Here is a 25,553-nt window from a genome sequence, read left to right on the forward strand (position 1 = left end):
GGACAATGCACATTAATCAGCATTTAAGTTGCCAGAGTTAGTTAAGGAGCTAATTTTCATCAGAAACCACTACAAAACGACACAATATGATATGATTACCCTGAGCGGTGCAATTGATAGCCCTTTATCTTTTTTTAATGAGAAATAAAAAACAAATTTCCTCCCTCATGATGCCTTTTTGAACATGAATCGGCTGTACTCACACCACATACTGCACTGTATCAAGTGTTGAAATCCCACCCTCATTACGGGCTGCTTCACACTCCTCTCGCCTCTGTTTCATAATTTATTTTCGCATAAAGGACTTCTTTCTGATACTGAGATTTTCTATCCACATCATGAGATAATGAGAACTAAGTACTATAATACGTGCTTAAAATTTAAGAGCCTTGTCAAGACATCTTTTTTTTTGGCTGGTATTCAAAAACAACCCCCATGATACTTTACTATACAGTAGCTGCCAGAGACTCGTGGAAGCTATTATAGTGACAATAAAAAGGAGGCTAAGCCAGTGGAGCAGAAGCTAGCCAGGAAATGGGGAACAATTTCAGCTCTCTATACTGTATTAGGGCACTGTAGCCATAAATAACGTATCACACAGTATGAGTCAGATAGGCGAATGGATGCTAACGGTGGTCATTTGTGTCTAAAAATAGTTTGGAAAGGTGCAGTAGTTTTGCCCCAGACGTTCAGTGATGGATAGGAAGAGCTTCTGAGGAAATGGGGGTTAAAAGGGTGGAATGAGCAACATACAAACTTTACACACCTTCTCTCTCTCTTTTACACACAAACACACACACCCACACACACACACGTGTCTCATGCACACACACACCCAGGCTAATTATGAAGTTCACTGGACAGAGGATGGGATTAGAAGGAGATGTTGGACTGTGAACATGCATACACACCTTCAGTCTCACACACCCCCCCCCCCCCCCCCCCCACACACACACACACACACACAGACATTGGCAGCAGCACAGAGAGATAATGAGAGATTTTAAAGTCAGGCTAAAGACAACAGGGGTTAGAGTGCAGAAAGCTGTGAACTAAAAAACAAACATACACGAGACGGAAGAGGAAGTGAAGAAAAGATGTGAAGGCAGGATATCATTACACATACACACACACACACACACACACACACACACACACTCTGTCTTTCTCTCTCTCTCTAAATAGGTGCTGCACAGTGCTTTTGTAGAAGTGGGTTAAAGAGCGGACACAGCTCCACTGGTCGTTAAATTGTTTTATCTGGGTCAGCGACAAACCCTGAAGGCAGAAGGAGCGGAGAGAGGGAGGACAGCAAAGATGGATGGATGGGCAGAGGGAAGGAGGAATGGAGGGCAGGAGAGCCCTTGTGCTGGTCTAGTAATGGACACAGTGAGAATGTGTATCTAAAAATGAGAATACTGTAGAGGAGGATAAATGTTGTAAGTGGCTTTGGGATCATGCAGCGATCCCTCACATCATTATATTATAGCTCATGTGAATTATTAAGATATTGTTTCATCTTTATTTTCCAAATGTGCTTTATTGATGATTGCAAAGTAAAGTCAGTTCAGATGAAGATACGAGACGACATAAAAACTTCAGGTTCAGCAGAGACAAGCTGCAGCAGCTGGAGGCTGTGTGCACAAGTAACTCACAGTGTTCTGTGGTGGTCTTGGTGGGTCTTCTCCGGGACTCTTCTTACCCAAACAGACTACGCTCCAGGCCTCCTTTACCTCTGAGTTGAATACAGTAAAGACCAGCATCACCGACAGACCCTGGGAGAGACATCAGCAGGAAGACAGTTTAAGTTTAGGGTACTAATCTGTATGATCCTTGCAGATGGAGGTTGAAACAGTGCTGGAGTAAACCAATACACATATTTGTTCATACTGTCGCAATGTTCTGAGCTGACTGTGACCATTTGGCATAATCGTTGGTTTTCACGGTCAAGAGAATTTAAAGCTAATGTTACAATTGTGGCAACAGATAGCAAGAGAGTTTGGCTGTCTACATCTTACTGCTGTTGGAAAGGTTCTTCTGCTTCAGCTCATATGAGACCGTATCTGTTGGTTAGTGAAGAGAGCTAGATGATGACAGAAAGGTGCTGATAACGGACCTCTTGTTTTATAGCTGAGAGTCTTCCTACGGGTGCAGCAGTGTGTTTGACAGCTCTGGGGAAAGTTATGCCTGAGTTGTCGCTTCCATACAGCTTTTCTAATGAGATAATTCACATTAAAATGTTAAGAAGAAAGAAAACACGATGGGCTCTAGTTTCCTGGCGCAGCGCAGGGTGGCGCAGGGTGGCGAACCCCGCGCAGAGCTAGTTTCGAGCAGCGCAACCCGAGGCGCGCTCAGTTTGGTAGTTTGGCAGACCGAGGTGCGCTGAGATGGGTGTGGCGGTGCAGCAGGGGGAGGTGTCGACAGATCCAGCTTGGCTCAGTGACAGTTTCGTGCCAAAAGGCTCCGCCGAAGGTGCGCTAAAAGCTCGCCAGCTGAAAACACGCCTACTGTCAGCGCAGGTGGAGCGCAGCCTGTGTAAGCCAAAGTTTGGCTGACCGGCGGACAGTGCGCACACGTCACCAAAACCTCACAGGCAGGTTTCCAGAATATCAGGCACATTAACAATGCAATAAATACCCACAAAACCACTATTCAATGCAATTATCTGCAATCAGCACATAAATGTATCTCTATATCGACTGTCCCGTCACATCTGATGTCAGATCAAAGGGGATTGGCACCGTTTGGCACGTTTGGCACGCGTAATGGAAACCCAGCCTGATTTGATTAACAAAACTAATGAGTTCACATCCCTCTCAGCCAACCACAAACAGCCACAGCATCAGATAGGGAGTATATATTCAGCATCTGTCAACTTAGAAAAGTCAAAAGAAAAGAAACAGAGTGAAACTACGAGAGAGAGAGAGAGAGAGAGAGAGCACGCACGCACAAGAGAAACGCAACATTGATTTACAATTGTGGTGACCTCCTCCCAGGCTACCTTTGCATCATCAGCCCGTGGAGGTCTGCTCGCAGTTCCCTATATTCGGACACTGCGAGCTTGGACCTCCCGGACCAAAACATCAGTTTCCTCCTGGGAGAAGTTTGGCAGTCTGACACTGCAGCTCTCTTCTGCCATGGCGAATTGTGTAAACTCTCATTACGCCTTTGCGTGGCGCATTTAAGGGCGAGGAGAGGGGCTCATTTGATTGGTGTGATGTGTGTAAAACCCACTCCACGCCTTCTCTCCTCCCTCTTTCCGACTTGCGCAGGTAGGAGGGATGGAGGTGGGACAGACGAGTAGCTGCGCCAGCGCACATGGTAGGGATGTAACGATTACCGATACTACGGTAAATTTCAGTTAATTTTTACACGGTAAGAATGACCATTTATGTTTAAATTAATTGCATTATCGCGGTGGATTATCAGGATATGTAATAACAGCCTCATTCAAGTCTCGCGATGCAGGCGCTGCGTGAATGCGTAGCATGTGTAAACACAAAGAATGAAAACATGGCGGAAGGTGGTGATAGCGGCACTCAGGACATTTCCCCCCCAACTAAACGCACAAAGTCTGAGGTCTGGGCGTACTTTGGGTTTCTGAAGAATGCCGAGGGGCAGCTGGTGGAGGACGAAGGGTAGCAACACTACAAATCTGCTGGCTCCTCTCCGTGACCATCATCCACAGCTTTACAGCCAATGCAAGTTATGCTATGCAATCGTCAGTTATTGTGTGAGGGACTTCGGTTTTACTAAGATTGTCATAATGTGTAACTCTCGACGTATACGGGACATTTGAGCCGTATCTGTCCTCCTAAACGGCGACTAGGTTTTCCGTTTTCGTTTAAGACACTTAGGAGCTAATACTAGCTGAATAGCTAATAGCCATATTAGCTGCTATGTTGCTAAGTGTTTCAAAACGAAACGGAGCTGAAAACACTGAGCGGAGCCGACAGAATACAAACCGACGTAACATAACGCTACTTGAGATCAACCATGATTGAATCACTATGATTATGGTTATTGTATGGCGAGCTAGAATCGATATAGACGGCCAGTTATGCTTTCTCGACATAAGCTCAGTTAATTAAATTCACTGTTCATAGCCTTGACCTAACACACACGAGAGCATGCACTCCTTTTCTCATACAGGCACTGACTCCTCTGACTCACATGCACACTTCTAATGTGTGAATTATTCTGTGTAATGATGACCATTGCCCTTAGGGTTTTTTTGGTTTCTCCTGCACATTTGTGATATCTGTTCTATATATTGTATGTTTTTTTGTCCTACTCTAGCATTGTTTTGTTTAATATATATTTTTCCTCTCGTGCTATATAAATTGTTTACATATTTTGCTGACTGTTAAGATGCACCAGAAAAATAAGCTTTGTTCCTGTAATTTGTTTACATATTTTGTTGATTTAAAATAAAATTTTCTGTTGCTGTGCCAATCCCTTGCCCCTTTAATGTGAAAGTTTCATTTTAATGTAAGATTTTGGTATGATAAGGAAGTTACAAGATTTAGTGAAGTTATTTCAATATATCTATTTTTTGGACATTTTACAGCACTTGAAAAAATATCGCGATATTATCGTTTACCGTGATAATTTGGTCACTATAATCGAGATATCAAATTTTCCATATCGTTACATCCCTAGCACACGGTGTGCCAAACTTGCAAAATCCGCCTGGCCACACCCAGTTGGCGAAGCGCAGGTGTGCTGTGCCCCCGCCTTGCCCGGTCTGTGAAACTAGAGTCCAAAATTATAAGAGTAGTGTGGGTCATTTAGATGCAAGTGTAGTGAGTGTGTGGCAAAGCAAGAGAGACAGTGACGGTGGATATGCTCAGAAGAGACACGTGCTGGCAATCTGAGCCGAAGAGAAATGTTGCAGTTAAGTTGTTAAGTGGTAGTAAATGTACAGTGTGGTGCCAAATGAGCATCAACTGCAGCCCTGGAGGCAAAACAAAGTCTCCCCTGTGCTTCCTCACTACTGTCTGGAATATTTAACACAGGCTTTGTGTTTTCATGTTACAGTACTAATCTTGAAAATAAATTAAGTCACTCTCTACAATAATTAACAGTCTTGAGCCATGTTCACGTTATATTAGGCAGGCCTGCACAACAGTTAGATCAAGCTGTTTAAAATAAATCTATGGGCAGCAAAGCGAGAGGTGAAACATTGTTTCAGTAAACTATTTGAAGATTAATTGACACTCCTTTGCCTATAATGGCATCATTGTGATGAGCAGCCATTGAAATGAACAACATGGATTCAGGTCTAGTTGCTAAGCAAAGCACAAACAGCACTACTGTGTGGCATACAATGAATAGAAAAAGACAATTCAATTGTTAATTGTGACTATTTGTACATCAGTTATTGACAGTTTCCCACACATTCATTTATTTGTGGTGGCCTGCCGTGATAACAACATCTGCCACACATAGATTCTAAATCTGTGGGAAACACTGAATGATCAACAAGAAGTCATGAGTGTGACAGCCCTATTCATACCTGCACTAGGCAGAGGACGTTGAATATGTAGTAGAAAGCCAGGATGCTGTTGTTCACAGCCATCAGACCACACAGCCAGGTGGAGGTAGCGACCAGTAACAGCAGAAAGGCATTGCGAATGGTAGCACTGGAGAGAGGAACACAGAGACAAACAGAGGTTAGTGGGAAGGGAAAGGTGTGTGTGTGTGTGTGTGTGTGTGTGTGTGTTATACAAAACATTAAAGTACAGTAATAAAAGACTAAGTTTACATAACATACTGAAAACTAGTAGTTCTTTGGACGGACAACATCAACATGTTGGATATCTGCATGTACAACTTGGCTGTACAATACAATGACATGGTTAAGGTTTGACTGGGGCCAGCACATTAATAAGAACACTGATTTCCATTTAGGGTGATTAACCAGCTCTTTAGTGAATGTAAAATTTGGAAACAAATGTACTTGTACCTCATAACACTACATACTTTTACTTCTGATACCCTAACAATGTGGTCACTGTACATTTATGTATTATTTGCACAAAGCCACCTCTGAGTAATGAAGAAATTTGGAGACAAGTAACACAAGAGGGGCAAGAGTGACAGGAAGTTAGAACCAGTGAGAAAAGCCGATAGTAGAGAAACCACAGGATGAATACTGGCACAAAGATATGGGAGCGAGGCAAAGAGAGACACCACATAGCTTAAGTGATTTCCTTGTGTCGTTTATGCACTTACCATTTGATCAATAACAAGGCCTGACATAATCATTGTCTATCAAATCAACATTGACTGAATGAGACTGATAGAAATACGAGATACTATACAACCCTCTGTTCCCTGTCAGTTCACCAACGACTACTTAATTGAAGTTTATAGTTTAATAACTATTAACATTTACCCTGTACGCAAGGTCTTCTAGAAGTCATATAAATAAGCCACAAATTACATGTCTGCACAACAGACACATTATGATAATAAGACTTAAATTAGCAAATGCTCTGGTGTCTCTCAACCAGTTAGTCACCAGATGATCTTTATACAATATCCTCTGAAGCCTGAAATAGAGCAAAACTTGATTCTTCCCCAAAAGTACAGAGAAGTACAGTAATAAAAGACTGTAAGCTTGTATTTCGTGATGAAAAATAGTCAATAAAGTCACTTCCTGAAAGTAAGAGACGTCATTAAATCATGGTGTGTGGGTACTCACATGACAGGAAGCTTCTTGGTCTCCTTCTGAGAGGGATTGCAGGACATCTTGGCTACAATCATGAAAATCCCTCCGTTCATCTGGATAGAGAGAAATCAATACAAATGGTCAGGCAGCATTTTAAATGCATTTCAGCTAATCCAATATTGCTGTTAGCAACGTCAGGGGTGAGGATAAACAGATGAAACAAAATCAATGTGGATAAAATAGTCATCTAAGAGGGAAAAAGGTACAATTATTAAAGTAAAAGCTATTCAGGCTTATGAATTGCTTCTTAATTCTGTTATGGTTCTTCTGCTCAAACAGTTTGGAAAGGAGACAAACTAATGAATGAAAGAAAAAAAAATAGCTGAATAAATAAAGTAGCACCGGATGAGCAAAAGGCACAACAGAAGCATGGAAAGAAAAAATAAATAAATAAAGGCCTGAATAAAGGTTAGGAATGTGTATAAATGAATAATACTGATTACTGACTACACTGCACTGTAATTATTCATAAGCATTATAAAACCTGGCACAGTTTCTTGTCTAAGATGTCGCAGGCAAGTTGTAAAGTGGATGTGTGATAGCTTCATGTGGGTAGCAATTAAAATTATGGTCTAGCAGAGTTCAAGAGGGTCGTCTTTGTAAATGAATTTGGAGTGCGGCCACTTATGTTTAGTCTCATTTTGGGAGCGCAGCCAGCCAACAATTTAACAGCAAAGAAGAAAGGAGCACAGACTAAGTTTACCTCAGTATGACATCAAGCCTTTTAGTTTGAGTTTAGGCTATCTGCATTAACTAAAGTCTATCAGACAAACAGGGAGGCATTTACCAGTATGACGATGGCTATGGGACCAGCAAAGCTCCAGATGAGTTTGTCATAGATGGAGATCCAACAAAAGTCCGGGTTCCCGTAACCCTCTGGGTCCAAGCCCACCGCCAGGCCTGCAGCGAAGAGACGGACAGTCAGATCACACAGGAAGAGAGAGGCTGTACAGGATGTGACAGCATGTAATTATCTGAGTGACAACAGCAGGAAAGGTCAGAGACATATAAGAACCATAGAATGTACAAAAACAATGCATGTAGCCACCACTTGCTTTTGGAGCCAGCCTCAAGTGGCGATTAGAGGAACTACAGTTGGCTTCATTTTTTAGCTTCGGAGGTTGCTGCTTCATCAGAACACGTGTCAATTAAGTATTAATCTTTTTCATGATTAATTATCTTTTGAATAGTTATTTCAGGTGACAAATCTAACGCTGAAGGTAACTGGTTCACTGGAAACAGTGGCTGTAAAAGCATGATTACATTATTTTGCACATTATTCATACTGAGATCTTACTGATGCTTCTGATAAATTACCATCTGATAAAAATATTAGTCAATCTTGTTACTGTTTTCTAATAATTTTACACCAACATCCACCTGATTCTTTTAAATTGTGACTGAACTAATTCAACTTGTGTCTTTTAAAGGAGACTAGTCATTAAGACAAAACAGAAAATATTAAATCCATATCATTTTTAGATTTGTTTGCAAATATGTTTAAACAAGAACATCATTGAACTCATATATATCTGCACCATTACAATTTCCAGTTATCTGTTTAATCATGACAAGTTCTTTCTTATTCTTGCATTATTTGTGCGTAGCCACTTCTCCATGACCATGATGGCGCCAGACGAGGTCTCTGGGAGATTTGTGAAGTCTTTTTTTCCTGTGTGTCCTTGTTTGGACAACTGTCAGAGTTTTGACAGTTGTGGTTTTAGAGAATCTTGAAATTGAACTGCAAAAGTAAGAGTGACAGGAAGAGCCAAAATAAAGACGGACAGACAGATTAAACACACCTCGGAGCCGGAGGAAGGAAACATGCAGCCAATGAGAGAGAGAGAGAGAGAGAGAGAGAGAGAGAGAGAGAGAGAGAGAGAGAGAGAGAGAGAGTGTGTGTGTGTGCGTGTGCGTGTGCGTGTGCGTGTGTGTGTGTGGTGAGAGACAGATCCACTCTTGAGGCAAGGTGAGACAGCGGTCGGTGTGTGTGTGTGTGTGTGTGTGTGTGTGTGCGTGTGCGTGTATGTGTGTGTCAGGGAGGCAGCAACAGATAGAAAGGAGTTGACAGCATGTATGACTTCGGATGGAAACTGCAAGTGTGTGTGTGAAAGAAGGAGGGGGACAGAATAAAGCAGACAGATATTACTTGCTTACTGAATGTGTCAAGGAAGAAATTGCTTGCGCCGCTGTGTGTGTGTGTGTGTGTGTGTGTGTGTGTGTGTGCTTTACTATCTCTATATTAAAATGTCACAGAAACCTGTTTAATACAAGTGTCAATAGGGCACCTTATCTAAACAGCCAGACTCACTGCTAATGTGTGTGTGATGCACGTGTCTGTGCACATAATATGCGTGTGTTGTGAAGAACGTATAAATGTGGCAAAGACAGATACATGGACACGTGTCCGACCAAAATCGCAGAGATCTTACGTGTCTGCATGTGTGTGAACGTGTGTGTTACCTGTGATAATGGCGGGCACGCCCCAGCCGATGGCGTAGTAGAACCTCATGGCACCAAAGTTGATGTTGCGCTGCTCGGTCTGCATGCGGTAGATATGAAGGCCCTCCACGAACATCCAGGCAAACGTGGACATGAAGAAGTAATGCAGGAGGATGGCGACAACTGTACACAGAAACTGGAGGGGAAAGAGAAAGAGAATGATTACAGAGAGGAGAAAAAAAGCGAGGGAAGCAAGGGGAAGATGGAGAGAGCAGACGGAGAGAGAAAAGAAGAGAAGCAGAAATGAAACAAGGAAGACAGGCAGAAAGAAAATGTGAGAAAAAGATGGTGAGAAATAGAAAATACAATCCTTTGTATTGATTTTGTGACAGTTGCAGAGCAGACGTCTTGGCATGCCACCAACAAGTCTTTGTTACAACACAGCAGGTGTCAGCGATGAAGTAACAAGCATTCATGATTTAATTAACAGCACGACTAATGAAGAGTTTATGGCAGCATGTTACAGTATGTCTCCAGGAAATGCACAAAATAACTGATATGAATGTAAATGAATCTCGTTAATGTGCTGAATTATAGTGATAACACCCAAGAGTGTGTTTTTAAATACGATTATGGATACAACAGTAAGCTACATTGGTAGAGGTGGAGTAGACATAGTAAGGAATGCCCTTGCAGGTAATGTGGTTTTAATAGCCACAACAGTGTGTCAGAAAGCATTCAATAGTAAAAACAGCAACACATAGAGATAATTCTAGCTAGTTTTACTGGGTTTAAGGGGAATTATGAGCTCAAAATATATTAACTCTAAATGTTTGAATCACTAATCTTATATTTTAAGGTAATGAACTGCTATAAACAGCATTTCTGTATTCTTAATGACTCATACCTACATCTGGACAGATATTTATAAAACGTCAGCCTGGTCCATGGTTGATCTTTATTGATAGTATTAATGGACATGGCGGGCCCTATTTAACCAATCCATAGCACATGGTCTAAAGTGCATGGCACAAGTGCATTTAGGACGTGTCCATCCCCACTTTTGCTGGTTAAACAGCACATAATCTGGGTGCAAAGTAAAGCGCAAGGGAAAGAGGGTTGATTTAGTCCCTTAATGAATAATAGGTGTGTAACAACAACTGGACCAATGAAAGTGTGATCTCCTGTTCCCTTTATAAACCAGATGTGCCTGCACCATCTGGACTGCTATTTGCATGACGGTTAGCAAATTGGAGAAGCGAGCTGAGAGTAATGCTGTGACAGCAGTAATGTCAATGCAGCAAATATTGTGGGACATTTAAGCAGCAAAACTAAAAACTGTAGTTATAAACGTGAAAAAGGAAATAAAACTAAACTGTTAGTTTCTGAAATAATCAATGAAGCCACGGTGCTCCTTGTGTGTGAATGCGCACAGTATCTCTTTTAATGGGGAGTCGGACAGTAGCTCTACAGCTCTGTCTGCTTTCTGCTGTGCTCACATTTTAGAGAATAATATGAGCATTTTCCATATTAATGAAGTATTATTTCAGCCACCTGCAACCCATCTGCGCGTCTGTGTGTGTAACAAGCAGAGTGTATGACCACTGTAACCTCGCTGATGTGTACGCAGCTTGCTATCTGAATAATGTACCCTCTAAATAGCAGGAAAATACTCTGCCATGCTGATTTTAGACCAGGTTTTGTTGGTCAATGGCGCAATCACTTTCTGCTGCTTCAAAATAGCCAATACACTGACAATGTGCCTGACCACACCTAAGTTTAAGACCGACATGCCCATGGGCGCACAGATGAGCACAAGTATATTTGCTACTTACACATCGTGGGCAATGGCCATGAAAATAATTGAAAATGAAAATGTTTGAGACTAGCTATAGCACTGTGTAGTGGATGTACAATATAGCCAGGAAATATGATGTTATATCAGTGCTGAGAGATGGTGTAATCTCTTAAAACATAAATATCTGAGGTCCGTCCAATACCATTAAGACTGCATATTAACAGGAATGAATCCCAGTACTTTTTGTCAGGGTAGGGCAGGATAAACTTCCAAAGCCCTTTTGTCAGTTAAGCGTTGGTGTTTGGTTTGGCAGTAATGCTGAATTCCTCCATGAATAATGCAGAATATTAGCATTTAAGCTTTCTGAGAAATTACCCTCAGGCTGCATTCGAGCACGTCTGAAGTGGTTTATCTGAGCGTTTGGTCTGTTTTGTTTGTTTAACCAGATGAGAAAGATGCCATTCAAACTCGAGTGGCTTTGAATTGCAGCACCTACACGTTTGAAAGTGCAAGTCACTATCTTCTGAGAGAACTGTGGTGCCATTTGTCAGAAGTGAAAACAGAATCTAAAGTTTGTGAGTTAAAATAGATGGCTGCTGGCCAGCTTTCAAAACCATGCTTTGAATACCAAGAATAACTAAATGAAGTGAGAACAAACAGTCTGGTGTGATTTTTTTCCATGTGTTGTTAACTAATATAGACACCAGACAAGGAGGATTAAAGCTTCAAAAACTCAGGCTGTCCATCCTGTTTTGGCTTGAGCTGCAAGGACTGAAATCAGATTTGCTTTGACTCTCCCTCTCTTGTCAAACTCTTTGAGGTCTACAGTTGAAACAATACTCTATCTAATGAACAAGCTTCCTGTGAGTTCATGTGAGTTTTTATTAAGTTTGGTTCCCTGAGGTTTGTGACTGCAGCTTGCCAACAGAACAGACACCTAAATATTCATAACTTTCATCAAAACAGTCATCTCAGTGTTGCTTGATATGATACAGAATTGTCAACTCATTATACTCCATTTCCATCTTCATTCTGACATTGCGTCCACTCTAACCAATTTTCGTGGCGGACAAAGGTTCAGTTTTCCCTAACCAATCACAAGAGGCCACATATCCACTGGACTCTAATGTAATTTTAAATCCACCCTGATGTGTAGCCATGACAACATACTGTTCCTAATTTGCTGGGATTTTAAGAGTGGAGCGGAGCAAAGAAACTATTATGTTGTCGGGCTATATTGAGAAGACATGCCCCCCTTCTCCCCCTCAAACAAGCATGTGTAGCAACACTTAACTCCTGTCTGTGCAGGAGATCAGAGGAAAGGTGTTTCTAATGTCTCTCTGTGTTCAGCTCTCAGTACCTTTGTAGCTTGTAAGTGAACCTCTGTGGTTTGGAGTTTAGTTTCTCTCCTGCATCCTGCTTGTTTCTTTTCAGATATCTGATTTATTTTACTGTTTCATGTTCGTTTTCAGCTTTTTGAGAATTGTGTTAAGTTACTGCTAGTGAAAATGCAACATGTCTTTGTTTTGCTGCTTCAAAATTAAAGCTTTTACATAACAAAATAACAGGAGACTTTTATTGTGAAGAATTTAAAGGAAATTTAATGTGTTTATCACTGATTTAGCACAACTTTGTTAGCAGCTTTTCTTTAATAAAGACAAGTTCGCAGGGAGGAAGCGTAAAAGCAGAAACAGCCACAGGGAGACATTAGATGAAAAGTTCCAGACATCAGGCTGTTACTGCACCTCTGCAGACAGGTCACCCCCAACAGGTAAACTTCTTTTATCTGCCCTGCAGAGTGATGGAAAAACACTGCAAAATAATGAGGGACCTTTAGCCATATGTGGATCAGCCCGCTGGTTGCACGGCACCGCTTGACAACGCTTGAAAAAAGCTTAACAATGGTGTAAGTCCTGCCCATGTCGCTAATTGGTTAATCATTAGTCTCCCTGCAGCGCTCATTGGTTTGATTTTCATTTCAACCAAGAAACCTCTGTTTCATGTCACGATGCCAGACCAGGATCAGTGAACTCAGACTGAGTAAAGTGGGCGGACTCAAAGTCTGGGTCCAGGCAATTGTTGGTGTATCTTCATATTATAATTGGATATGATGACCAAAACAAATTAAACAAATTATATATGGAGATGCTTCCAAAACTTTTCCTCTCAGTTAGTACCACAGAAAACAAAGTATGTCGTCACTAAGCTGTTGCAGTCGTAAATTACTGTGGATGAGAGCAGTTAAACACCAAAAATATAAATATAAACATGGAGTCTTAGGAAATAGGAGACATACTATACTCAGGAAATACTACAGCTGAGCGCTTTACATCTTTAACTTAAGGAAAGCTGACTTGCACGTCTCAGATTTTAAGGTTAAAAGAGGCTCAGAGCAAATTCCTAACAACACAGCGGCAGAGACGACACAGAAATAGCAGCAGCTTTGGCAGGAATACAGCCAGACGATGAATTTCACACTACCCCCCCCCCCCACACACAAATTCAAACACTAAAAGTTACACACTAAAAAATAGAAAGAGTAAAATATGCACATGCATGTATAAACAGGTGTGCACACAAAGATACACAACCGCTGAGAGCAGTAACATGCTCTCCCAAGCATGATGTACACGAATTAGAGAACATATTGTTCAGCTAGAAGTAACCAGTCGCACTGTAAGAGCCGCAGAGTCAACTATGCGGGGGATACAGCTTAATTAATTGGATTTCATGCTGAGTGAGCACATATTTGTAGTACCCTCTCTACAAGACTCGCTGCTCTTTAAACACACATATACACAGTCGTGATGTAACAAAACAGATAGAGAAAGTGTAGAGAGAAAGAAAACAAGAAAAAAAGGGCAGAGGAGGAGCAAAAGGGAGGAAGTGTTGAGTATTATAGAAGGAGGACAGGAAAAGACAGGAAAAGTGCACATACAATGACTTTTTTTTATGACATTTCTTATGACATAATTACACTAAAAACTAGAACCGTCAACAGTGATATAACCTACCTAACACTCATATCATATTCATTATCCCCTGCCAATATATGTTATAATTACTGCCTTAGCCAAAAGCAAATGTTTGCTCAATCAAAGAGCTGCAAGTGTGAAACTAAAAGGACGGTGATATGGGGGGAAAAGGAAGTCAAAGAAGTTGAAGACATTTCAAAACAAACAAGGCTACAGGGACAGAAGCACACACCCTCCCACCAGTATCTACCTGTTGTTCAGTCTGATTGACCCCGAGCAGAAACACCAGCTCAGACAAAAACATGGCCGCCGCTGTGTTTGAATGGATGCTTCTGGTGTTGGACTTGAGGCCTCGGAGGCAGGAGAGCACCAGGACAGTGAGGAGGAGGGCCAGCATGGAGACGCACAGAGAGGAGTATGTGACCAGGGCCAGAGTCTCCAGATCCCCCTCCAGCTGCTGCTCATACAGAGATGCGAGAAGGGAAAGAGGGTATTATTGAATTTATCTCATTTAGGTGGGAGTAGATGAAAAGAAGGGATGTAGTGGAAAGGAGTAGTAGTAGCATAGAAAGAGAGAAATCAGGCACAGGTAAGGAGGGAGTAAGATTAAGAAAAAGATTAAAAACACAAGGTGGAATGAGGCAAAGAGATGAAAACGAATCATCTTATAAATTTTTGTTGAGATGCTGCTACTGTCTGTATGCGGTGTTTCTCCTTCACACACGTAGCACACAACAAGAGACTGTCTGTCTGTCAGAAGCGTTCTCACCTACTGGAAATACTCTGTTTGGTTTAGCTGAGGGTGCACCTGGGTAGAGCATGCAGGAGACAGTCCCTTAGCCAGTGTGGAGTTTGGGTCATAAACAACACAATCTTTTGCTGTTCCTTTAATCTGTCTGATGATTTCAGGTTGGGCTCTTACTGACAGAAATTCCCAAATCTCGTTGTTTCTCCAGTTTGACATTTTCGTTGCTATCTTTTTGTACATAACCCTCCTTTTTCGCTGCGGATGTTTGTTTTCTTCCAGTTTTCTGCAAGCTGTATGATGGAAACGTCATCCACATGCCCACTACTCACAGTGAATTCTCTAGACAATTACCTGCCCTGTTCCAACATGGGCTCAATCAGACATTACACAAACTTTGGACTTGGGATCTGGCAGAATAAAGTTCATTTACTGTCTTATCTGACTAATGCGGACATTTGCGTTCTCACATACAGCTCCTCCAGGTAATGTCATGCTTTCAGGCTTGCAGTGCATGTGTGAAAGGGGCTTGAGTGTGAAGAAATGATATTTATATCAGAGATGTTAAAACATATGGAAAGTAGGTGAATAAGCTGAAGAAACTAAAGCTGCACCAGCCAGCAACTTGTTTCAGATTAGAAAAAACATCAATATCTACTAACTTCACATAATACTGGCTGGTTTGTAGTGTTAAAAATTAAAGGCATCCAAAGGACTGAGAGTGGCAAAGGATCTCTTTATTCAAACTATTAAAACTACATGTAATTACATAAGCTTCTATTATAAACAAGTCTGAAAGCATTTGAAAGAGAAAATAAGAGAAAGCCGACAGGAAAAGAAGAAACTATCCAGATGAATCTAACATCAGACCAAGCAAACTAGCAGACCTACTTAAATCAGTTGGGAGAAACCAGAGTATTAAAAGCATGAAATCGATTCATCACTGCCTTCACACGCACAGAAAGCATTTGCTGCCAGTAACACAACAAACACCTCATGAATTTTATTTGGGCAAATTGGGCAGCTCTACAGCAAATGAATGGAAATGGGATACTCTCCTACTCACTGCTCTGGACTGCTGATCATGAAGAAACGTCTTACTGAAGTGCTTAATTTAATGTAATCTATACACATTTGGAGGAACGCACAACTTAAATTCATTTTATGGAGTTTCTGATTCTATAAGTTTCCCCTCTCAAACGTCAAGATCTGACACATGATTGCTTAGTATGCTGCGGTACGATGGACAGGGGGTTTGCATTAAACTGTAAAAATCTTCTACAGCTGTAACAAGGCTTCCTTCAGCCTTCAGATTGTCAGACAGGATTTAATTCTGTAGGATTTCAAACTTTTACACCCACTAAATTCAGCAATTACCAGCTGATATGTTCAAAGGGAAAAAAGAAGCAGGACTGACAAAAACAGGAACGCATGACTACACAGCAGGATCACTGACAGGAAATGTACAAGAATCCACTACATGCCTCATTATGATAGAGAGGCATATGAATTGAATCACATTAAAATTGAGGTTCCTCTATCTGTGAGAAATTGTCCACATATTACTAACCTCTCTCTGTGAACTGTCCATAAGCACGCCGAAGGTGCCCAGTCTCTGGCACTGACAGCGGACATGAGAGGTGTTCCTGTACACCACTATACAGTCCCGGACTGTCCAACAACCTCCTGTCTCATACCTGCAGAGAGAAAATAAAAGGTCAAATTTCAAAAGATGTGCAGACACAAAGACACGAAAAGACTAAATGTATCCTGTGAGCAAAACTATGTTTGTCTTGCGTGTATTCATGATGCATCAACATGGACAGGACTATTAAAAAAACTAGACTCCACTGTTGCTGTTTGTGTGTGAGTCTTCATGTTTTCTCTTGTCAGTGAGCATGCACTTGTGTGCTATTTCAATGTGCAGCTGTATATAGGACCCAGAGCTAAACAGAGCATCCGCCAACTTAAGCCTGAATCATTTATCATCTGCCGGGACGAGAGACGTCAGAACTATGCAATGCTGTCATTCAGTGGACACACAAAAAAACACAAAGACGCCAGCTAAAAAAACAAGAAGAGCCCACAGGGATTTAAGTTTGAACAGCAGGAAACACATTGTGTCCTGCTGCTTTATTGGAGAAATACCTGTTGTTGTGCCGTCCAATCCACAGGCCTTTTATTTCCATCCAAAGCCGACAAACTACACCAACATCTATCTATGGTAAGTTAACAAAGTAGCTTACAGTACAGGTTTTTACTTGTAGCCTATGCTCACTTTATCTCTAGCTATGTTGTCAGTTGCCAGTGGTATCATTTTTGTTGCAGTGTAGCCTGCTGGATGTGAAAACAGCCACAGGAAGGTGATCATAATAGCTGTCATAATAACTTGTGGTTATAATGTAACTGCAACATGATAAGAACTTTTTTCTTTCTCCTACTAGAGCTCTGCATCATGCCTAACACCGGCCCTTAGCTGTTCTAAAATCCTTGTAAACCACAGCCTCTCATTACTTATTTATTTGTTATCTATACAGACAGTAGAAACTTTTTGAATTTGAGCTGCATCAACAGTAAATCAATACAGTGTGAAGCATTATATGCTACAGCAAGATAACTGACAATACCCAGTGCTAATGTATGGTCTGTTTGTGTATATGTAGGAATTTATGAGCAAGTATAAGTGTAATCTGTACTCACTGAGTGCTGTGGTTCCACTGCACACACAGTGGCTTGCTGCGATTGGATGTCTCCAATAGCTTGAACTCAAGCAGAATGGGCTGGTCCAAGTGTCCGCCCACAAACGTCTGGTTGTTGTAGACAGAGATACTGACCACCGGAGAGTTCATTACTGGGTGTCGAGGGAGCCTGAGGGAGACAGAGTGAGTTACCGTACATCTACTTGATAAGACAGACAGCAGAGTTTGATGTCCTGGTTAGGACGGTAAGAAAAATGCAAGGACAAGGTGAGCAGAGAGGAATCAGACTTAAATGATGTTCAGTGACACCTGCTGAAAACTGGACAGTTTGTTATGTTGTAATTAAACCCGGAGGTGAGGTGAGGAAGAGCAGAGGTGAAGAGGGAAGGGACGAGAGGGGGAGAGAAAACAGTACAGAATGTGTTTCTAATCATGTGATAGGCCTTCTAAATAAAAGCAGTTTTGGTGTACTGTTTGCTACAGAATAGAAGACACATGGGTAATCCAGATTTTTATATCCAGCATGCTTCCTTCCTCAGAGGGTTCAGAGAGGTGCTGTAATCAGATTTTTATTGTTCTGAGTGTGATTGATTCCCACCTCACTCCTCTGCGGTCTGTGTGGTACTTGGGAGGAAGCGCGCTGCCGAGACTGCGATAGATCAGCAAGATGACGATGGTGATGGGCTGCTCTGGCATTGAAACAGTGCGTCTGGCTGCAGTGTATTCTCCTGTCTGATTGGATCCGATACCGACAGGGGGGGAAGCAGCATTCTGAGGGGACGAGGCTGAAACAGAGAAGTCTGTGTGAGTATATTGTCTTAGTTTCAGCCACTTACACTCTTAAGTCTTTAATTCTGTTTGTGCGTCTGTTCTTACGCTCTTTCTCTGCGCGCTCCTTCTCCTTCTCCTTCCAGTTGTGTTGCTGCTGTTGTCGTTGTGGCACCAGAGCAGCAGGGGGCAGTATCACATGGGTGTAGGGATCCCACAAAGCTTGGCCGCGAAACAGAGTGTTGTGGTAACGTGGGAAACGCCGTCGCACGTGGGTCTGGTTTTCCACACGGTCCAGGTTCATGACTGTCAAACAAATAAGCAGCAATAAACACACATGAACACACATTTTGGACACAATAAAAGAGGCAGGTGTTTGTTAAACAGGAACAGTTTATTGACCAATTAATTAAGAGACCTTGCTGAAATGACCATAATGGGAGTAGTTAAAATAACAGGCAGATTTAATCTCACACCTCAGGCAGCAGTGGGAGTATTTCTCATTACACTTGCTTCCTGTTTTGAGAGTTTAAGACTTGCCGCCTATTTTAAGATAGCCTCTATTCCATCATACTTTTCTCATAAAGGCTTTACGTTATTGGTCAATATTATATGTAGGGATGCCACACAGAGGAAATTCTACCATCGCTTCATAAACTCGTAACAACAATGACTGATGACACTGGACCTTTTAAGGAATAAATGACACTCACTATCTGAAGAGCGCTGTATTAAGTCACTGCTAATGAAAACCGCATATTTCCTACTGCTGCAGCTTCACAATAAAAGCATTTAACTGGCAAAACACCAGTTTGACATACTGCACAGAGTAATGGAACAAAAAGGAGAAGCCACAGTGAGCTGTCGGATGAAGAGCTCCAGATGACAGGCTGCACACCTCCAGCTTCTTAGAAAGTCCTTTTTTCCCCTCATTAACACTATCGGGGCCCTACCATAGGAAAAATCTCAGTATAATGTTTCCCATTTTCAGGTGGGCAGATTACAGTACAAGGCAAACACCCAGATGAACATGATTTGGCACAAGGCCTTACTGATTCCCTTACAAGCCTGCTGAAGATGCTTAAAAAAGTTTCTTAAATAAAGTGCAGTCTCTTACATTCAGTCAGTTACTGTTGCTGTTAACATTGCATATACACGGTTAGTTTCTTTGCTACATACACAATCAGCAAGTTGAAAGTAATTCTTACATCAGCCTTTCACTACTCCCACCATCTGACATTGTGAGAAGCTGTGAAAGGTTAACTATATTTCCACTGGAATAACAGCACCTTTACCCTGTTTTATGCTGTTAAGCACTGAAACAGATGTCAGACCTCACTGCACACTAAGTAAATGGCTGCACAGAGGCCAGTACAGATGGAAATCACTCAGTGAAACACTCTCTAATGCACAAGCTTCCCTTTATTATTATCATTGTATTGATGTTGTATTTTCAGTTTCATGGCATGAGAGATGCTTTTCCGTCTATTAAGACTAGCTGCCATTAAGAAAAGTGTTCTGTGTTTGTACAGTGCAATACCAAAGTGTTTGTAATGTTCCTTATTTTTAGATGAATGAAAAATGTTACCATACTCATACTAACCATTTTTAGTTGGTCCAAAGCTACACAAGCTATAAAGCAGCCTTTCAGCTTTCTCACAGCTGGAAATCAGGACAAAAATGTAAAACTTGATTTGCCAATTTCACTTAAATCTAGGTTACTGAGTTTAGAGTAATTTTATTCTTCTAAATTCAAAATTACAACTCATTTTCCTTTTGACATACAATGTAAACTGTGTGTGCTAATAAACCATGTTATCCTCTATAGATATAGGAGTGCTGAGGGGCCCATGGACCATGATTGAGGGAGTTCCAGGCCTGCTCCCTATAAGAGGTCTGGGGTATGCTGGGGGCCACCACCCACTCCTGATGCATGATGTAAGAGCAGAGCCAATGCAAAATCCAATAAAACACACACACACACACACACACACACACACACACACAATTTGGAGCAGAGGAACTATCGTATTATGGGAAATGAGGTGGCGAACGGGAAGTACATAGTCAATGTGGAGTGTTCAATAATGAGTGAACACTTGACCAAGCAAACAGAAGTGGAACAGCACTCGATACTGAGTGTAGAGAGAGACTGCTCAATATAACAGACATCCATGCATGTGCGTGCATGTGTGTGTGTGTGTGTGGTTGCATGTGCACAGATTTGGCATTTTAATGATCGAAAACAACAACAACCGAAAAACTTAAAGGGAACCTACATATTGGAAGCTCTAAGATAGGTGTGTGTCAGGTCCAGCCATTTCTTTTCCCACGTCATTCATTCAATCCCATGTGGCTGAGAGCTTTAACTGTCTGTGTTTGTGTGTGTAGGAGTGTGAAATCTAGGGCTGTATCTAATTCCTTCTGTTTCACTTCTGCTGCTAATTCCATGCTCTCCGTCTGGAGATCTGCATCAGGCTGTCAGTTTAAGATTATCTAACAGCATTTTGGATGAAATCCAAAGGGGAAACATACAGTATACAGTGAAGTAAGACACACAGACAAGAAATAAAAACAGGCAATTCCTGTTGGCCAACACAGGTAAGCCTGTTCTCCATTTTTTCAGGTCTTGGATTATCTGTGTTACCAAACTACACTGGAAGAAGCTGGTGAGGCAAAAGTCACTAGTTGGTAACTTTGATTAGTTTCATGACTTTTGGGTGCATGGCATTTTATAGGAATTCAATCTGTGTGTGTAGCTAAGAGCATTAACTGAGTGTGAAATTCATTGTCTGGCCTCATCCCTGACAGAGCTGCTGCTGTTGCTATTTCAACACCTTTTGTGAGATTCAACACTTTTTTGTTGTTGTACGTGGCACAGATTAACAGTATTTTCTACGCTGCTAACGTGGCAGCAAAATGTGGACGAGAGCAAAACATACAAGTGACGGGATGCCAGGAACTAAATGACACATGGCACATGGCCAAACCTGCCGATATATAATACAGGTAAGGGAGAGTGAGTATGTGTATCTGTGTATCTAACCCTTTTATAATTTACAGTTAATCCTAATTTATAAACTTTTTTTTAAGTTTTATGAGTATTAATAAAGCCTTTCAGTGTGTGTGTGTGTGTGTGTGTGTGTATGTGTCTTTGTGTTTGTGCTGTTACTCTGTGTGTGACTGTGTGTGTGTTTGGCATCTGTAATTCTACTGTAAATGATGTATGCTGGCCAGTGCTACGGGGCTTTAGGGTTTTTATGCGTGTGCTGGAAGCATTAGCCGCTGTGTGTGTATTTGTGTGTTTGTGTGTGTGTGTGGGAGTGTGAAATTCATCTCTCTATGCCACTGCCACCACTCTGGCTGTGCCATCATCATTTGCATTAGCGCTGTTCATCTCCCGCTTTACAATGAGTCATTCTAGCTGATTTCACAGCAGTGATTTACAGTATTATGAGAAAACCGCGGCAAATCGTCCATAGAGATTACTGTCTTCGTCTCTTTTATTGGGTCTGACTAGTGATTAGCTATTGTGTTGTGTGCCTGTGTGCGCAGTCATCCTGAACTCACCTATGTTTGGAGCAACCAGCGCCACAGGGTTGAGGTAGGTGAGCTTCATGTTCTGGGCCAGATTCTGAGCGTACTGCTCCAGCAGCTCCGTCAGCTCGGCTGGACCGCCGCCCGGGATGTGGTTCTGACTCTGAGCAAGAGCCCGCCAAAGCCCAGAGGTACCAGGACCCAAGAGCACACTGCAGCCTCGCACAATGTTCTGCAAGCAGCAAAAGATTGATTGTTAGTAAAAAAAAAATATATATATATATATAAAAAGAAGGAGGTGGTTGAGATCTGCTTTTTAGCAGATGCTTCTGCTGATACAAAAAAAAGCAATAAGATATAAGATAGAAGAAACAACATCCTGGATCAGGAAAAGCAAAGAGAAATAGAAGATATGAAGAAAGGGGATCTTTTTTTCTGTGCAGACACCAGCTAAAACTATCCAAAAGCTCTGAGGGAGTAATAAATGAGAAAGACACACATTGACTTTGTTATTGATTCTGTTTGAAAAGAGAAGAAATCTGATGTAAGCCTTGTTGTCAAGACATTTGCCAGGCCACTGTGACTAGTACCACCAGACAAGATGGTCAAAAAGTGTAAACAGAGCTAAAAAATAACATCCAAACAAGTCTTGACCCCAATTATAGTACATTTACCACATTTATCCACACTGCCTCCATGCCCATGCTGTGCAAGGGAAATTTGTGACACAATTGAAACCTGTTAAAGATGGTTTAGACTGCACAGCCTTGCAAAATGCTCTGAACAAAGAGTAACACCAGAGATCTAGAGACAGAGAGAGAAAGCAAGTGAGAGTGAGAGAGAGGGAGAAAAGTGCTCAATATGATTCCTTGCAGTCTGACTGCACCAGACCCAATAAAGCACTGCAGTCTCACATAATGCTCAGGGGAGAAAAAATGCTCAAGAATACCTTCAGACAAACAAGGAAAACAATATACAATGCAGTATAGGAAGGATGTAGTGAACTGTAAAAGGAGAGGAGAGTCAGAAACGGGGGTTGTGGATAAATAAGTGGCAAGGGGGGAAAAAAGGAAAGAGAATTAGAGAGAGAAGAAGCTATAGAAAAAGGCTTGTGCTCGGCTCAGAGACGCAGGAAACAGAGAGAGGGGTGGACAAGAAGTCAGTTGTGATGAGATGAAAAATATGAGAGTGGATAAGTGATTGTTGGAGGCAGGAGACGGAGCAGGGAACAAAATGGATGATCACAACAGACAGATGCTTAAAGGTATACTATGCAGGGTTGTCGGTTACTGTTTGTAAACACAGTTGCCAGCAATGCAAAGTAAAAACCAACCCGAGATTCACTCTCGTGTGGTGTTTTGCCTCGTTATATTGGCTTTTTTTTTGTTTTGTTTTGTTTTGTTTTTTTTTTTCAGTGGAGGGCCTCTTGGAGGTACTGCTTACGGTCTGGCACAGAGTCCAGATCTTAACTTCACACTGTGGGGTACACGCCCATTAACATCCCAAACACAAAAATAAAAAAATATAGGCAGGAATACACCTCCACACACTTCTGGTGGGTCATAAGTGATGATAGACATCACATTGTTTTTAAGTTAAATCCTGCACAGTATATCTTTAATCCAAGTATTTGTTTGGGTTTGTTACATACTAATATCTAAAGAAGGTCAAACCAATCCTATGAATAAATATTATTTTGAACAAACATGCCTCCTGCATTCTTAAAAAGCATGTTAAACATATGAGGTAATGGTGGATCTTAAGTTCCACACCTAATCAGGCTGAACATTGCAAGAGCTCATCTGGCCTGTACTTAGCTCTTGAAGAGAGAAAGGGTGAAAAACAATGGAGGCTAACAAAAGGGCTGAGAAGTGAAGCGTTTTAAAGAGGCAGCAGATGACAGGAATGCAGGAGTAGGCACAGGGCACACAAAGGCTGAAGGAGATAGACATACACATAGATGACAGTTGAGAACATGACGCCAGCCTGATCAGTTCAACAAACTTATTACATGTGCCACTCAAACAGCAACATGTTGTCATATCCAGACTATTTGGAATTAATTAGTTTTTTTTATCACATTAGATTTTCAAAATGCCCTTTATAATGATTTCAGTTCCCCTCTCTTCTCAGCCTCATTTATGCCGTAGAGAGCCCACTTTGAGAAACAGTTACACCACCAGCCTGTTAGGAGCATTGTGCAGTACACTGGTGCCATAACAAATGTCAGGTGTTTTAATGAACACTACAGAACATATAATATCTGATTTTCTCTCCCACATTTTTAAAACATATTTTTGCTGTGTACTTAATAAGACAAGAGCCGCATCTGGAGGTGCAGCTGTCTCCAGATGGATCTGATCACAGGTTGAACATGAAAGATTTCTCCCTCCATTCATCGCCACATTCCTGATGTAAAAACTCCACTTCCCTCCCTGCCTTCCTTTGTTTCTCCTGCAGCCACGGGGCTCTGTCACCGCCGCTGGGTTACTATAGTAACTGTGTTCGACATTACTGTACCTGTTCGTCTGGCCTAATAGCTGCTGTTTAAAGTGAGGTGTCAAGTATAACCAGAGATATTATATATTTTTTATTGGGGAGAGAAAATGGGCTGTCTGCAGCTCTGCTTCACTGGTGCCGCTGTAAACCAGAGCTGCCTCATTAACTCCAGATGAGGAGATGTAGGCAGCACCACTGCTTTAAAGCCAGAGGTTGAGGTTACAACTGAGGCGATTTCTGTTTTTTTGTTCCAGAAACTGCAAAGTGACGATAAAGATAATAACCATCCAGATGCTTTATGCTGCTGTAAACCAGCAAACCAAACGTTAAACCCTAATGGTCATACATCTGATTTACTGTCAGGTGAAGTAGTAAAGTGAAATGTCAGGCAGGAAAAGGTTTTCATTTCGCTCACTATAGGATGCTACTCCTGTGTTGCTATAGCAACTGTCCTTTTTAGTCAAAGATTATGTATTGATTACATGAGGCAATGCGCTGTATTAGGGGTGAGGCTCCAACTGTGATGCTTTTGAGTAAAATATTAATGTTCATTTGAGATGGGTTATGAATGAGGTTTTTTTTTTTTAATAAAACCTAATTAAACATTGGTTTTTAATTATATTTTTATTAATGAGTCAGCCCCTGACAGATGCTGTTTGTAAGAAGAGGGAGTAAAGACACACTTGGCAACCTCTCTCTTTTGTTCACAGTGTTATAACTGGAGCCACAGTGTGTGTGTGGGTACTCAGTGTGTGCAACAGGTGTGTATTAAATCAGATAAATGTGAGTGCTTTTTATTTTATTGTTCACCTCAGCAGGAAAGATGCACTCTTCTCCCTTTTACCCACTGAATTTACAGTGCAGAAGATAAAATGCCATAAACTAGAAGGAGATTTACTCCTTATGAAGAATCACAAGAGAAACAGAGTAAAAACTGCTAGACGAGTTAACACAGCCACTGTTAAAAATTGCATGTGTGAATGTATGTGAAATTAAATATCTGAAACTATCAAAGCATCTCCATCTTCAACTATGCTTTTATATAAATATAAAAAGACAGAGATGAAATTCTTTGGTCCAAACTATGGGATGCTACGAACACACCCACTCAGTTTCTATAGCAACTCGTTCTTAGCTGTGTAACAATGACAGTATGAAAGATTTCAGCACTGCAGGGTGTGGCTACATCTGCTGTAGTTCATCAGGTGGCTAAAGGTAGAGTGAGATAATCATTCAACACCAGGGTTGTTCCATACGTCTGATACTACTACTTCTAACACCACTACAACTGTTACTACTGACACTGCTGGTAAACAATACAAAGCTGTGTATTGCAGCGTGTGTGACACTGTGTGTT

The 25,553-nt window shown here is 41.4% G+C and overlaps 1 protein-coding gene across 3 annotated transcripts in view; it reads right to left on the reverse strand.

Annotated features, from left to right (window-relative positions):
* celsr3 (cadherin, EGF LAG seven-pass G-type receptor 3) overlaps positions 1–25,553 on the reverse strand; it is a 144,470-nt gene that overhangs the window by 11,715 nt on the left and 107,202 nt on the right. For all 3 annotated transcript variants that reach the window (XM_033628742.2, XM_078170193.1, XM_078170192.1), the window contains 11 exons: positions 21,731–21,929; positions 18,269–18,466; positions 17,991–18,177; positions 17,394–17,561; positions 16,264–16,390; positions 14,199–14,405; positions 9,197–9,371; positions 7,521–7,633; positions 6,707–6,786; positions 5,516–5,642; positions 1,653–1,772 (listed from right to left, as the gene is read on the reverse strand). In XM_033628742.2, the coding sequence (XP_033484633.2) occupies positions 1,653–1,772; positions 5,516–5,642; positions 6,707–6,786; positions 7,521–7,633; positions 9,197–9,371; positions 14,199–14,405; positions 16,264–16,390; positions 17,394–17,561; positions 17,991–18,177; positions 18,269–18,466; positions 21,731–21,929 (1,701 nt within the window). The remainder of the gene's footprint in view (positions 1–1,652; positions 1,773–5,515; positions 5,643–6,706; positions 6,787–7,520; positions 7,634–9,196; positions 9,372–14,198; positions 14,406–16,263; positions 16,391–17,393; positions 17,562–17,990; positions 18,178–18,268; positions 18,467–21,730; positions 21,930–25,553) is intronic.

The sequence above is a fragment of the Epinephelus lanceolatus genome, chromosome 8 (assembly GCF_041903045.1).
Source record: "Epinephelus lanceolatus isolate andai-2023 chromosome 8, ASM4190304v1, whole genome shotgun sequence".
NCBI lineage: Eukaryota > Metazoa > Chordata > Actinopteri > Perciformes > Serranidae > Epinephelus > Epinephelus lanceolatus.